Genomic DNA, 11,560 nt, shown 5'->3' with positions numbered 1-11,560 from the left:
GAAGCCCAGCCGGGAAGAGGGAGCGGGTGCTGATTGGAGGGCGAGGTGTCACTCAGAGAGTGCGGCCGCCTCTCGGGGAACGGATTGGGTGAGGGACCCCGGCACCCATCGCGGAGAGTGTCCCGCCTCTTGCGGCTTCTGATTGGGTGCAGAGCTGCCACTCCGTCGCTAGATGGGTTGTGATAGGTGCGTTTCTCAGGAGCGGGGCCGAGCTGCGGTTTATAATGCGGCGCTGGGAGCAGGGACCTCCATATAGAGTGTAAGGCCCCCAGCTGGGTTGGAGGGGTGGGTTAGTGTAGCTGCGGCCTGTCTGTGCTGTCCTGATCGCCTCTTAACAGCGGTAGGGGAGCCTGCCCCCCTCTGCGGGCTGGGCCCGGGCCCATGTTTGTGCTGGCCTCAATAAAGCCTTCTGCATGTCTGGTGTTGGTCGGTCCCTGTGCCGTGGGGTGGGTAACGCAAACTCTGGTGCTTGTGCCCAGCACCACTGCGGTGCAGATTTGGGGCTTCCTTGTTTCAACTCGGCCTCATCCCTTGGTGTTGGGGTGTGTGGCACTGCCAGCCCCGTCCTGCTTGGGCTGAACCTGGTGGTTGCTCACATGCCATTCTGATACTGAAGCTCCTCTTGCTGCTCTTGCAGTCTTCTTCCCTCCATTGATTTGCTCTAAAAGCCCTTTGGTTTTTTTGTTTTTCGCTGGTACTTGAATTAGCAGCAACTTCACCCTATCTGAAGACAGGCTGTGATGTGGGAACCACTCCCAGCCTGATCCCCAGCAAATCAGCCATTGATTTTTCTGCAGGGCTCTGTCCTCCTCAGGCACACCTTGATGGTCTATCAGCACTACAGCTGACCTGCCCAGCTCCCTGCTTCTCCTGGGTGTAAAACCGCTCGTTAACCCTCTTAACTTCTGGCTTTTGGGTGCAGAGATCACCTCTGCCTTCCAATGGCTCCCATCTCCTGCTACAGCCCATGGGTGATGCCTCCTGCCTTGTGTGCGGTGGCTGGTGGCAGTGGGGCTGCCCCAGGTGCAGGGTTGGTGGTGACTGGGGCATGGAGGAGTACATGGTGATGGGCACGTTCCTCCACCAGTCTCTGTCAATGGCAACCTGGTGGTGGGGACCAATCAGGGCCCCTGAGCACTGCTCGGGTGGGCTGTGCTGGTGAGCAGGAGGGAAGGGCTTCATGTCCTCAGGCTGTAGCGAGGTTGATAATAACACAAATTATTCCAAGCTCTTGTTGCCGGTGCAATCGGTACCGACTGTGGTCTGCTGTGCCCTTCAGCATCCACTGGAGATCAGGTGTTGCATCTTCTGGTTACAAACCCGCAGCGGTAATGAGGAGGATGCTTTGCCCTGCCATACCTCGGAGGTGATCTCCCGTGTCACCCTGCCATGAGGGATGAGCTCACACTGCGAGCTTTCTTCTTTTAGAGCTGCTTTCCTTTTAAAGGTGGCACATACTTATTTTCAGCTTCAGACGCGATGACTTTGTTTCCATGCATTTGCACGCTTAACCCTTTGGTTGCTACTTCCAGTTTCTTCCCAGCTGGCATTTTGCAGCACCGTTCCCACCACCAGCAAGAGTCATCACCCACGGGGTGCTGCCAAAGCAGCACCAGTGTTGAGAGGGTCCTAATGTCCCCAGCAGAGCCAGTGGCAGCCCAGGCGGTGGAACTGGCACTCTGCTTTTTCGCTCTGCGGAGGGAATATGGCTGGAGAGGGAGAGGGCTCCAAACCCAAGCCTATCAGGGGAGTAATTCAAAATAATCATAAGAAATTGAAGAAACAGCCTGAAAATGCAGGATGTGATTCCAGGCGGGTGAGCGTATGTGCTGCAGTTGGGTAGGAGTAATCAGCGCTTCGAGGGGAGCCACTTTCCTGGCAGCACTGAGGTCACGGCGGCTCGTGAGCAGGGCAGCAATGAGAGTCTTGCTGTGGTGGATGAAACAGACTTTGTACAAACTTGGAATGGAAATGGCTGCTGGGGAGATACGGAGCTACCTGCTCGACCCGTCTGCCGCGGGCAGGGTGATGTGCTGGGTGGCAAAGCAGCAGGAGATGCTCAATGGGGGAGATCTCCCCGAAGCACCCCAGCACCCCGGTGGTGCCTGGGGCGAAGTGGGGGACCAGCTGCTCCCAGATTCCATCCAGCCCTCAGACATCAGCCTGAAGCTCCCTTCGGTGGCTCGGATGTTGCCCTGATGCCAGCACAGTCCCTGTATGCCCCCACTCTGGCTGGTCCCCAGCCCCTCCTGCCCTGCAGCATCCTGGAGCTGCACACTCATGCCCAGGAACAGGGCTGGTGCCCGGTCCCCTGGTCAGCCCCTGCGGTGCCAGGCAAGGGTGAGGGCAGGGTGTGTGATCCAGGGCACTGGGGGGTTCTGGGGTGCTGCCCATGGGGCTGGTACCCCTTGAGGAAAGCTCTTCTTCCTCGGCCGAGTCCCCATCAGCCACCCTTGTCTCTCTGGGTATTTTTAGAAGCAAAGTGCTGTTTAATTGTGAAAAGGCAAAAGGCTGCCGCGGGAGGGGAAGCCGGGCGGCAGAGATAGGGCAGCTCCTTCCGCAGATGGTGCCAGCACAGCTCCAACTGCTGGGGCAACCGCCTCCAGGGGGTCAGCACCGGGCCCGCGTCCCATCCTGATCCCTACCGGGAGCCTCTGCCGGTTTCAGAGCTCGTGCCATGACCCCCTGCCCACAGGCCCAGCAGACGCAGGGGATGCCCCGGGGTTCCTCGCTGCTGTGAGTACCCCAGTCCCTTTCAGCCCCCCCGGGCCCCATGGCCGAGCTGTGCCCACCCAGGCGGGGGCTGGCGGGGGCTGACGTTGCTTGGGCTCCAGCTCCCAGGCGCCAGTGGCTGTTTTTAGCCGAGTGAAAGTCCGATGTTTTGAGATTTTCTATTTTGAGCCTCAAAGCTGGAGAAGTGGAGCGGCCCCTGACCCCCGTGTGTCTGTGTGGAACGGGGCTGGGAGCTGGGAAAGGCAGGCGCTGGGCGGCTGCTGCCTCTGGGGTGATGTGGTTGCCCCCAGGTCTTTGCCCCACAGTTGCCCTCGTGGCCCCTCGCACCTTAGGCTGGCGTTCCCATGCAGCCCCATGTCCCACGCTCTCCCAGGGGAGATGCCACCAGTATCTCTTTTCTCCTTTCCCTCCTGTAGCAAGATCCCAGTGAATCTCCTGAGGAGGATGTGGAGTGTCCCACCTGAGCCCCACACCCCTTTTACCTCACTGTGGGGTACATATGGGCCCCTCCAGAGCCCCCATGGCATGGCACAGCTACGTGCTGATGGGCAGCTGGAGGGGACAGCCCTGTCAGAGAGGCACAGGGCTCAGACTGGGCTGCTGTGGTGGCACTGCCAGCTCAGCCCCGTGCCAGTGACACTGACACATGGCGGGGTTTGTCCCCCTGCAGTATCCATGGGGTGTGCAAGAGGATGCTGGGGGTCACCTGGCAGCTGGGAGGACTGACGTCCTCTGGAGCTGCCACGGCTAGTTGTCACCACAAGCAGGTCACCCACACTGCAGTGGAGATGAGTGGGGTGACCCAGGTGACAACGAGTGCTGGTCATGGGTGCCCCTTGCTGGGCTCCCTGGAGGCAGACACCAGCCCCGGGCACAGACTTTGGCCTCATTTTATTCAATCCCATGTTCCCAAAGGTACCTCAAGGTGCAGTCCAGGGTCCGTGGCGGGTCTGGGTGCTGCCAGCGGCGAGCAGGGCTGGGGGTCACATTCCCAGTGTCCTGGTAGGACCCTATGTGCGGTGCCGGCGGGGGACGGCGAGGAGCCGTCGGAAGGCGGCACGGAAGTCCCGGTTGAAGAGGGTGTAGATGAGGGGGTTGAGGCTGCTGTTGCAGTAGCCGATCCAGAAGAAGAAGTTGAAGAGGGGCTTGGAGATGCGGCAGCCCTCCCCGCAGACAGCCCCCAGGCTGTAGGTGAAGAAGAAGGGGAACCAGCAGAGCACGAAGGCCCCCATCACCACGGCCAGCACGACGGTGAAGCGCCGCTCCCGTGCCCGCACCAGCCGCCGCCGGCACAGCAACATGCTCTGGTGCTGGCTCCGGCGCCGCCAGCCCGGCGTGCCCGCCTCCGGCCCCTTCTTGATGGGGGGGCACGGGGTGCGGGCGGCGAGGAGGGTGGCCGTCCGCCGGGCGGTCAGGTGGTAGATGCGGCAGTAGACGGCGACCATGACGAGGCAGGGGGCGAAGAAGGAGGCGGCGCAGGAGGCCAGCACGTACCAGGTCTCCTGGCTCAGCTGGCATTCCCGGCTCCCCGGCCGGGCCCGCAGGAGGGGTGGCAGGGCCACCAGGGCCGCCGCCGCCCAGACCGCCCCGATCATCCCCTTCACCCTCCCGGGGCTGCGGCGCAGGTTGAAGCGGGCCGCCCGGGTGACGGCCCAGTAGCGGTCGAGGCTGATGGCGCAGAGGTGGCCGATGGAGGCCGTGCAGAGCAGCACGTCCAGCGCCAGGTACAGGCTGCACCACAGGCCGCCGAAATACCAGTAGCCCATCACCTCGTTGGCCAGCGAGAAAGGCAAGACGAGGACGGCCACCAGGATGTCTGCCGAGGCCAGAGACACCAAGAAGAGGTTCTGCGGGGCCCGCAGAGCCCGGCTGGTGGAGACAGCCACCACCACCAGTGTGTTGCCCACCAGCGTGGCCAGCAGGACGGCCAGGGCGGCCAGCAGGATGAGCCCTGTGGCTGCGGGCGAGTGTGGGGGGCTGCTGGTGCTGCTGCCATTACCAGAGGTGTTGAGGAGGGGGCTGGCTGGCTCCATGCTGTCCCGGACCCTCAGGTGGACGAAGCCCCATGGGGCTGCCCCCCACCGCGCACCCCGCTCACCGGCCCCACAGCATCTCGTGGTGCAGCCCCGCCATCGCCGAGTCCCTGGGGGGGCCGTCCTGCCCAACACTGCTCCTGTATCGACCTGGTCTGGTTGCAAGGTGGAGGTGGTCCCAGCCTGGTGGCCACCTGGCCAGGCACACGGGGCGGTGGCGGTGCCCGGAGCCCCAGAGCGGCTCCCACAGCAGCCCTGCTGGCTCCGCTGGTCCCAGGCAGGAGGAGGGCGGGCGGGAAGGAGGGAGGGACGTCGGGCTGATATGACTGGCAGGAGCCCAAGCATCTGCGTGCAGTGGGAGAAGTTGTTATTGCTAACACTTAAAGGGCTCCTCCCAGGGTCACCATGGCGGGTGGGCTCCTACTGTGGGCGTTGGGGTACCCTGAAGGTTGGGGACACTGCCTGACCATGCCAAGTCGACATCCCGCTGAGCCCCAGCCCCACAGCACCACAGCACCTCGCCAGCTGCCCCATGCTGTGCCCGCTGCACCAACACACTGCCCTGGCACACAGCAGTGCAGCACAGACCCTGCTGGCTCAACCCTCTGAGGATGAGGCGGGTGGAAGAAGATGCTCCCTGTGACACATGGGTACAGGCTTGCTGCAAACCATGGGCGCAGGGTTTAGCCACGGCATCATCAGCATGTGCCACCATGGCATTTGGTGTGTCCCCAACACCAGCAACCCATACTGAGCCAGGCTGTGCAGTGGTGGTGTTTGGATGTGGAGGCAAATGGTGGGCATTGGGCACCGTCAGGCGCAGGCTGTGGCTCTGGCAGGGTTTGCAGAGGCAGGAGCCCCTGTGAAGAGACACACACCCTGTGCACGGGCACTCGGCGTTTATTAGACACCAGCTGAGTGGGGATGGAAAAAACCAGGTGGCCATGGGAGCGGTGGCCCCGGTGTCCTGTGCTGGCTAGAGCCGGGTGGCACTGTGTAGGGGTGGGCGAGGGGAGCCCACCCGGACGGTGGGGCCAGGCACCTCCTCGGGGTAGGAGAGCGCGGGGTTGTCCAGCCCCAGCCTGGCCTTGTCACGGGGAGGACCCTCGCGCTCCTCCCAGCCCTCGGGGCTGCGGCAGCGGTCAGTGCAGCAGAGGGTGGCCCGGGTGATGAGCCGGTCGAGGGGCTGCAGCGAGTGCATCCAGGCGGGGAGGAAGTCCCAGGTCTGCAGCCATTTGGGCAGGCGGCCGGGGCTGCGTGCCTGCAGGGCGTTCACCAGCCCCACGAAGAAGAGGAGGCTGAGGAAGGGTGCGCCCACCCCCACCAGCACCCGCCAGCCTGCCATGGAGATGCCGAAGATGAGGGAGGGCAGCAGGAGGAAGCAGACGATGAGGTACAGCACGGCAAACCAGCGGTACTTGGCCGTGCGCTCGCCCAGTGCCTTGGCCATGCGGATGGGCAGGCGGGTGAAGGGCAGCGGGTACCACAGCAGGATGCCGGAGATGTTGAAGAAGAAGTGGCAGAGAGCAATCTGCAGGGATGACATCCCCGTCAGGCTGGGCACATGGGTTTCCCTCAGCCCCTGCCTTGCCTCGTGCCCCCCACCAGCCCAGCCCTGGCCCCTGGCTGTCCATACCTGGAAGGAACTGGCCAGCTTGTCCCCTGGGCTGGCCAGGGCGGCCAGGATGGCAGTGGTGGTGGTGCCAATGTTGGAGCCCAGTGTCAGAGGATAGGCACGCTCAATGCTGATCACCCCCAGGCCTGTGGGAGAGGTACCCCATCCCGTCTCATTGCTCCTTGCCAGTGCCATCCACATGCTCTCCCAAGGAGGCATGGCTCCTCCCACCCCTCCAAGTGCTCTAGCACCCACAGGCCATGGTGGGGGAGACCAGCACATGGCATGGTCGGGACTCACCGATCAGGGGTGTGATGGCCGAGGTGAAGACAGAGCTGCTCTGCACCACAAAAGTCATCCCAGCACCCACCACCATGGCGAAGTACCCAGTGAGCCAGCTGAACGGGTGCGGGAGGTCTGCCATGACATGGCCATGGGCACAGACATGGACACAAGTATGGACATAAGCATGGACACATCAGCTGGGAGCAACCCAGAGCTCCCCACGGGGTCTAGGGCCAGGCTCTGGGTATGGGGTCAGGCTGTGGATATGGGTCCAGCCTGGTGGCTGGTGACCAGGGTGGTTGGGAAAAGAGGATATGGACACCAGGAGGTCATGACAACCACAAGCAGAGTGGGGATCAGGGGCAGGCAGGGGGCATTGGGGTCAGGCAGGGATGGGGGTTAGGAGCAGCCAGGGGTGGGCCGGAGGATGGCAGGTGGGGATGCGGATCGGGCAGGGTCCCATCCCACTCACCAGTGTTGATGACTTTCTGGATGGCTTTGGCCACTTGCCCCTTGAGCAGGGAGTTGAGGATTTTGACCAGGAGGATAAGGCAGGTGCAGAGCACGACGAGGGACCCGGCCAGCAGCACCAGCCCCACGGCCAGGTCGGGCAGCGGCGTGTCGGTGAAGAGATGCTCACCTGCCCCACAGCACGGCTGGACGAGGGGCTGGGGCTGGCCCGGCCCTGCTCAAAAATCTGCCCCCCGCAGACAGCCCCACACACCTGGACCCCAGCCCCAACATCTCCCAGCCCTGCCCCACAGCATGACTTCAGCCCCCTGCCCAGCATGGGGTTCCATCCCACATACAACCACCCAGCCTTGTCTGCACCTCCCCAGCCCCATGCTCTTTGCCCCCCAGCCCTGCCCAAGCCCCCGACACCCACTCACACTTCTGCCTGGTGACATTGTGGAGGCTCTCGATGCCCTTAGTGCTGCAGTGCCCTGGGGCCGTGCAGTTCAGGGGGGGCACAAGTGCCACAGCAGCCATCTGCAGGGAGAGGGTGGTCTGTAGCCAGCTCCACAGAATCTTTGGCCAGCCTCCGTCCACTACACACCCTCCATGGAATCATTTGGTAGCCTCAGCAGGGCTCTGGGCCCCTCACCTGTGGGGGTGCAGGACCACACCAGACGCGGATGAGGCTCCTGTTGCGCAGGCTCTCGTCCCCTGTTGCGATGCCCGTGATCACCGACTTGTCCAGCTGCAACAACACACATGCTGGAGGGGGCCCTCGGGGGCTGACTGCACCCACAGCTTGGGTACATCTTCACTAGGACGGGGACACCACTGGCAGTCTAGAGACACTTGGATACAACCACCATCAAAGGGACACCAGTGCTGGGGACATCACCACCAGCTTGGGTCGACCAAAGCTGGAGAACTATCATCAGCCTGGGGACACCACCCTGGGGGACACCATGTTGGGGACACCACGTTAAGGACACCTGGATGATGAGTTTTGTGAAGGGCTCCGTGATGATCTTCAGCAGGTCAGGGGCATCCTTCCCACTGCGGATGTTGAAGGTGGCTACGACCAGGCGGGTGACGTGGTGCAAGTACCCGCTCACCACCTCCAGTGGCAGCAGGACCAGCACCGACAGCCAGTTGAAGCAGTCATGGACTGTGGCACCGGCGAAGGCCCTGTGAGGAGGAGCCTGTCAGCATGGGGTGGACCCCTGGGAGCAGCCCCCAGCCCCCTGCGTTGCCTCTGCCCCGACCAGCTCTCACCGTTTGAACTCACTGCGGTCGCCAGCCTGCATGAGGGCCACAATGGTGTTGGTGACAGAGGTGCCGATGTTGGAGCCCATGATGATGGGGATGGCAGAGCGCACCTCCAGCACTGAGGACAGAAAGATCCACTAGCCCCTCTTGGCCCAGCTCAGGGTGACCCCATCTGGCCACCCCTGTCCCCCTGCCTCAGGTCCCCAGGAGCCCTGTGGGCACACTCACGCCCTGAGGAGACCATGCTGACAATAATGGAGGTGGAGGTAGAGGAACTCTGCACCAGCACAGTTACCAGAATGCCCACCACCAGCCCAGCCACTGGGTTGGAGAGGATGGCATTATCCTTGAAGATGTCCCCGGCCACCTTTCCTGCAAGAAAGTGTGAGCGGCAGGGTGCTGGCATGGTGGGTGCCACCAGCTGCCCAGATGCTCCCGCCACCCTACCTCCAGCCAGCTGGAAGGCAGAGCTGAGCACGTCCAGGGAGCACACAAAGAGGTACAGGAATCCAAACATCAGGGGCACCTTGAGAAGGGAGACACAGATGGACTGGACCCTGGCCCAGCACCCCAGCTCTGTGCAAGACAAGAGAGAGTGTTAAACACTGGCCATGGCATGGCCCTGGCTCCCCGGGCTCCCGCAGCCCTACGACATCCTCCCGTGGTGCCGGGGGGGCAGGGTTCATGTCCCCAGATGTGCCACGACTCCCTGGGTCCCCTCCATCTCCTCCCACTCTGGAGCGCCTTGTGCCAACCACCCCCATTGCCCCTCAGCTCTGCTTGGAAGACCTCAGGGAACCGAGGGTCTCCCCAGCCAGTAGGCAGCCTGCCGTGCTGGGGGTTCAGCTGGGGTGCCAGCACAAAGACTGGCACTGTGGGGGACCGGGGAGGAATTGCTGCCAGTCCCAGGGACAAAGTTGGGGCTCTCCTGGCACCCGACCATCCTGGCACCCTGAGGTCCCCCTGAGTGCTTCTGGCAGGTCTCTGGGGTGCTCCCCAACTTGTATGCCCACCACCCGAGGGTCTCACCTGGCTTCTGCAGCTCGTCCAAGCCCAGCCGGGGCCCCTGCCAGGGCAGCGCGTCCAGCTCGTAGCGCTCCCTGCCCTCGCCCAGGCGCCCCGGGGAGCCGGGGCAGGGGAAGCCATAGTCAGGGCAAGGCACCGCGCTGACGGTGAAGGGGCAGGTGTGGGCGCCCGGCAGCCGGTGCAGAGCTGGGGAGAGGGAGCACCCACGTTACGGCCCCATCCTCGCAGGGAACCCCCTGCAGAGGAGAGCCGGGCACCGCCTGGGCCAGCATTTGGCCAGAAGCAGAGCTGAGCTCGGTAGGGTGAGGAAGAGGAGGAGGAGGGCTGGGGGCACCTACCTGGGGGGCTGGGGCAGTAGGCGAACTGTGGCCCATGCACTACCCTTCCTCCCCGCACCGGGCAGCGGGGCAGGGCCGGGCTCTCCCTCCGGTAGGGCAGCATCGCTCCTGATGAGTCTGAGCAGAGGCGGCCACACGTCACCATGGTGGCTGGCACCACCGAGGAGCACCATCCCAGCACCCGATGGTCCTCCAGGCCACCAGCTGCCACTGTGCCACCCCAGCGAGCTCCCACAAGGGAAGGCAGGGGACACAGGGAGGGAACCCCTCCTGCTCACCTGGGGCTGGCCGAGCACTCAGGGCAGCACCATGTCCACATGCCACATCCGCGCGTCCCTCCAGCAAAGTGGCCTGAGGGGAACCGCGGCCCTTTATACGCACGCCAAGAGCAAAGTCTAAGGAGCCCCGCGTTGCCCCTCGCCTCCGCTCGCTGCTCACCTCCTCCCCAGAAATTCCTGCAGTTAATGGGTAACCCCGCAGCATCCCGCGTCAGCCGTGGCCCTGGGGCAGGATGGGGCACGCGCCCCCAGGGTACCGTGCCACCGGCGCATCCCGCCTCGCTCACCCGAGGCTTGGCATTGCCTGTGGGCGAGTGGCAGCCAGTGCAGTGGGGAGCGAAGCTGGATTGGTGCTGGAGCCCAGTGTCCAAGGGGTTGATGCCAGAGCAGCCTCAGCTCTCCATAGCTTAGTGCTGTTTGCTTCATCCCCTGCTTGAGAGGAAGAGGAGGAGGAGAAGGGCTCGGCGCTGGCGCTGCTGGGGTGTCCCACATTGGAGCTGAGGCCACACACACATCCACCATCCATGGAGTCATCGAGCTTCAGCTGCCAGGGGCCCGGCTCTGCCCAGGGCACGGGCTGTCCTCGCCACCGGGGCGCTGGTGGTGGGTTACGTCAGCACCAGCCTGGTCCCTGTGTCTTGTCGTGGTGCTGATGGTGGCACGCGACCCGGCTCAGCCCATGCCAACAGCTGCGCACAGAGCCATTGGCAGCGCGGCGAGGACTGTGTGGGGCAGAGCCCACGTCTCCCCAGCACGTGCGATGCCGGGGTGGGCAGGAGCGGAGTGACACCGGTGTTGCCGTCACCACCTCCTTGACGCTGTTTATCATTACCCGCTGTTTACGCACTTCTGGCCAAGTTTCCATCCACCCACAAGGTGCCCGGCCATCTCGCCTCCGCGTCCACCCCAGGGAGAGCCAGGGGACAAAGGCCCCTCCAGCCTGGTGCCTGTGCGTGGAGGGGGCCATGGCGGGGCCAGACCACTGCCACATCCCTGTTTCTCCAGGATTGGGCACTCACAGGACCTATCGTCATGGACGAGCCAGATCCAATTGTATGAGGGGAGCAAGGGGAGGTCCATTGGGTAGGTACCCCAGGGTGCTCAGGGAAAGCTTGTGGACATTCCTGCCACTGCTGGAGCATCACTGAACCTCCACTGAGTCACAAACTGATGGAGATGAATACCAAGGAGATGCCACAGCAGGTGACATGTCCTGCCTCTGCAGGGCCTGGACACCTTTCTGGCCAGGGGGGGTGCAGCCAGTGGCACCCACAGAGCCCTGTGCCAGACTGCAGTGGGCAGGAGGCTGGTGTCCGCACTTGCCCTGTGCCTGGGGGCTCTTGGCCAGCTGCCCCCACAATCATTAACATGGTGAGGCCCTGGCAGCTCCGGCTGTCACTCATTGACAGGGTCAGGGCTGAAGTCCTTGGCCATGCCGGCCCCACAGCTTCCCCTACACCATCAGCGGTGCCGGGAAAACAAGCTCTTGGCACTGCCCCTTGCTGCTGGGCAGCCCTGCCCTGGCCTGGG

At 63.5% G+C, this 11,560-nt stretch overlaps 2 protein-coding genes across 3 annotated transcripts; both read right to left on the bottom strand.

Moving 5' to 3' along the window:
• Positions 1-3,712: 3,712 nt before the first annotated feature.
• LOC106891375 (alpha-2C adrenergic receptor-like) lies at positions 3,713-4,766 on the bottom strand. Its single transcript, XM_014947840.1, has one exon. It carries the CDS (start codon positions 4,764-4,766, stop codon positions 3,744-3,746), a length of 1,023 nt encoding a protein of 340 aa, XP_014803326.1. The 3' UTR covers positions 3,713-3,743.
• Positions 4,767-5,650: 884 nt separating this feature from the next.
• On the bottom strand, positions 5,651-11,515 carry SLC34A1 (solute carrier family 34 (type II sodium/phosphate cotransporter), member 1). Of its 2 annotated transcripts, XM_014948266.1 has the most exons (14): positions 10,191-11,515; positions 10,031-10,103; positions 9,753-9,869; positions 9,418-9,600; positions 8,836-8,964; positions 8,617-8,760; positions 8,395-8,506; positions 8,112-8,307; positions 7,772-7,867; positions 7,557-7,656; positions 7,139-7,306; positions 6,682-6,798; positions 6,403-6,527; positions 5,651-6,297 (listed from the first exon to the last, which is right to left on the bottom strand). In XM_014948266.1, exons 1-14 carry the CDS (start codon positions 10,233-10,235, stop codon positions 5,743-5,745), a joined length of 2,160 nt encoding a protein of 719 aa, XP_014803752.1. In that variant the 5' UTR covers positions 10,236-11,515; the 3' UTR covers positions 5,651-5,742. The 2 variants fall into 2 exon arrangements, with proteins under 2 accessions (XP_014803752.1, XP_014803753.1); XM_014948267.1 differs by having other exon boundaries at positions 8,836-8,914; positions 10,031-10,205.
• Positions 11,516-11,560: the final 45 nt, after the last annotated feature.

Source organism: Calidris pugnax, unplaced genomic scaffold (genome assembly GCF_001431845.1).
Source record: "Calidris pugnax isolate Ruff unplaced genomic scaffold, ASM143184v1 scaffold27, whole genome shotgun sequence".
In the NCBI taxonomy this organism is placed as follows: Eukaryota; Metazoa; Chordata; class Aves; order Charadriiformes; family Scolopacidae; genus Calidris; species Calidris pugnax.
The sequence above is the reverse complement of the archived record's forward strand: the minus strand, read 5'-3'. Positions and strand labels throughout refer to the sequence as shown.

Bases quoted from the DNA above. Each gene is read 5' to 3' on its own strand.
- SLC34A1 (XM_014948266.1), bottom strand. From the start codon at position 10,235: ATGCTGCGGGGTTACCCATTAACTGCAGGAATTTCTGGGGAGGAG. The intron at 7,868-8,111 runs GTGTCCTTAACG...GTGTTGTTGCAG, and splicing joins TCACAAAACTCATCATCCAG to CTGGACAAGTCGGTGATCAC. The intron at 7,657-7,771 runs GTGAGGGGCCCA...CTCTCCCTGCAG, and splicing joins GTGGTCCTGCACCCCCACAG to ATGGCTGCTGTGGCACTTGT.
- LOC106891375 (XM_014947840.1), bottom strand. From the start codon at position 4,766: ATGGAGCCAGCCAGCCCCCTCCTCAACACCTCTGGTAATGGCAGCAGC.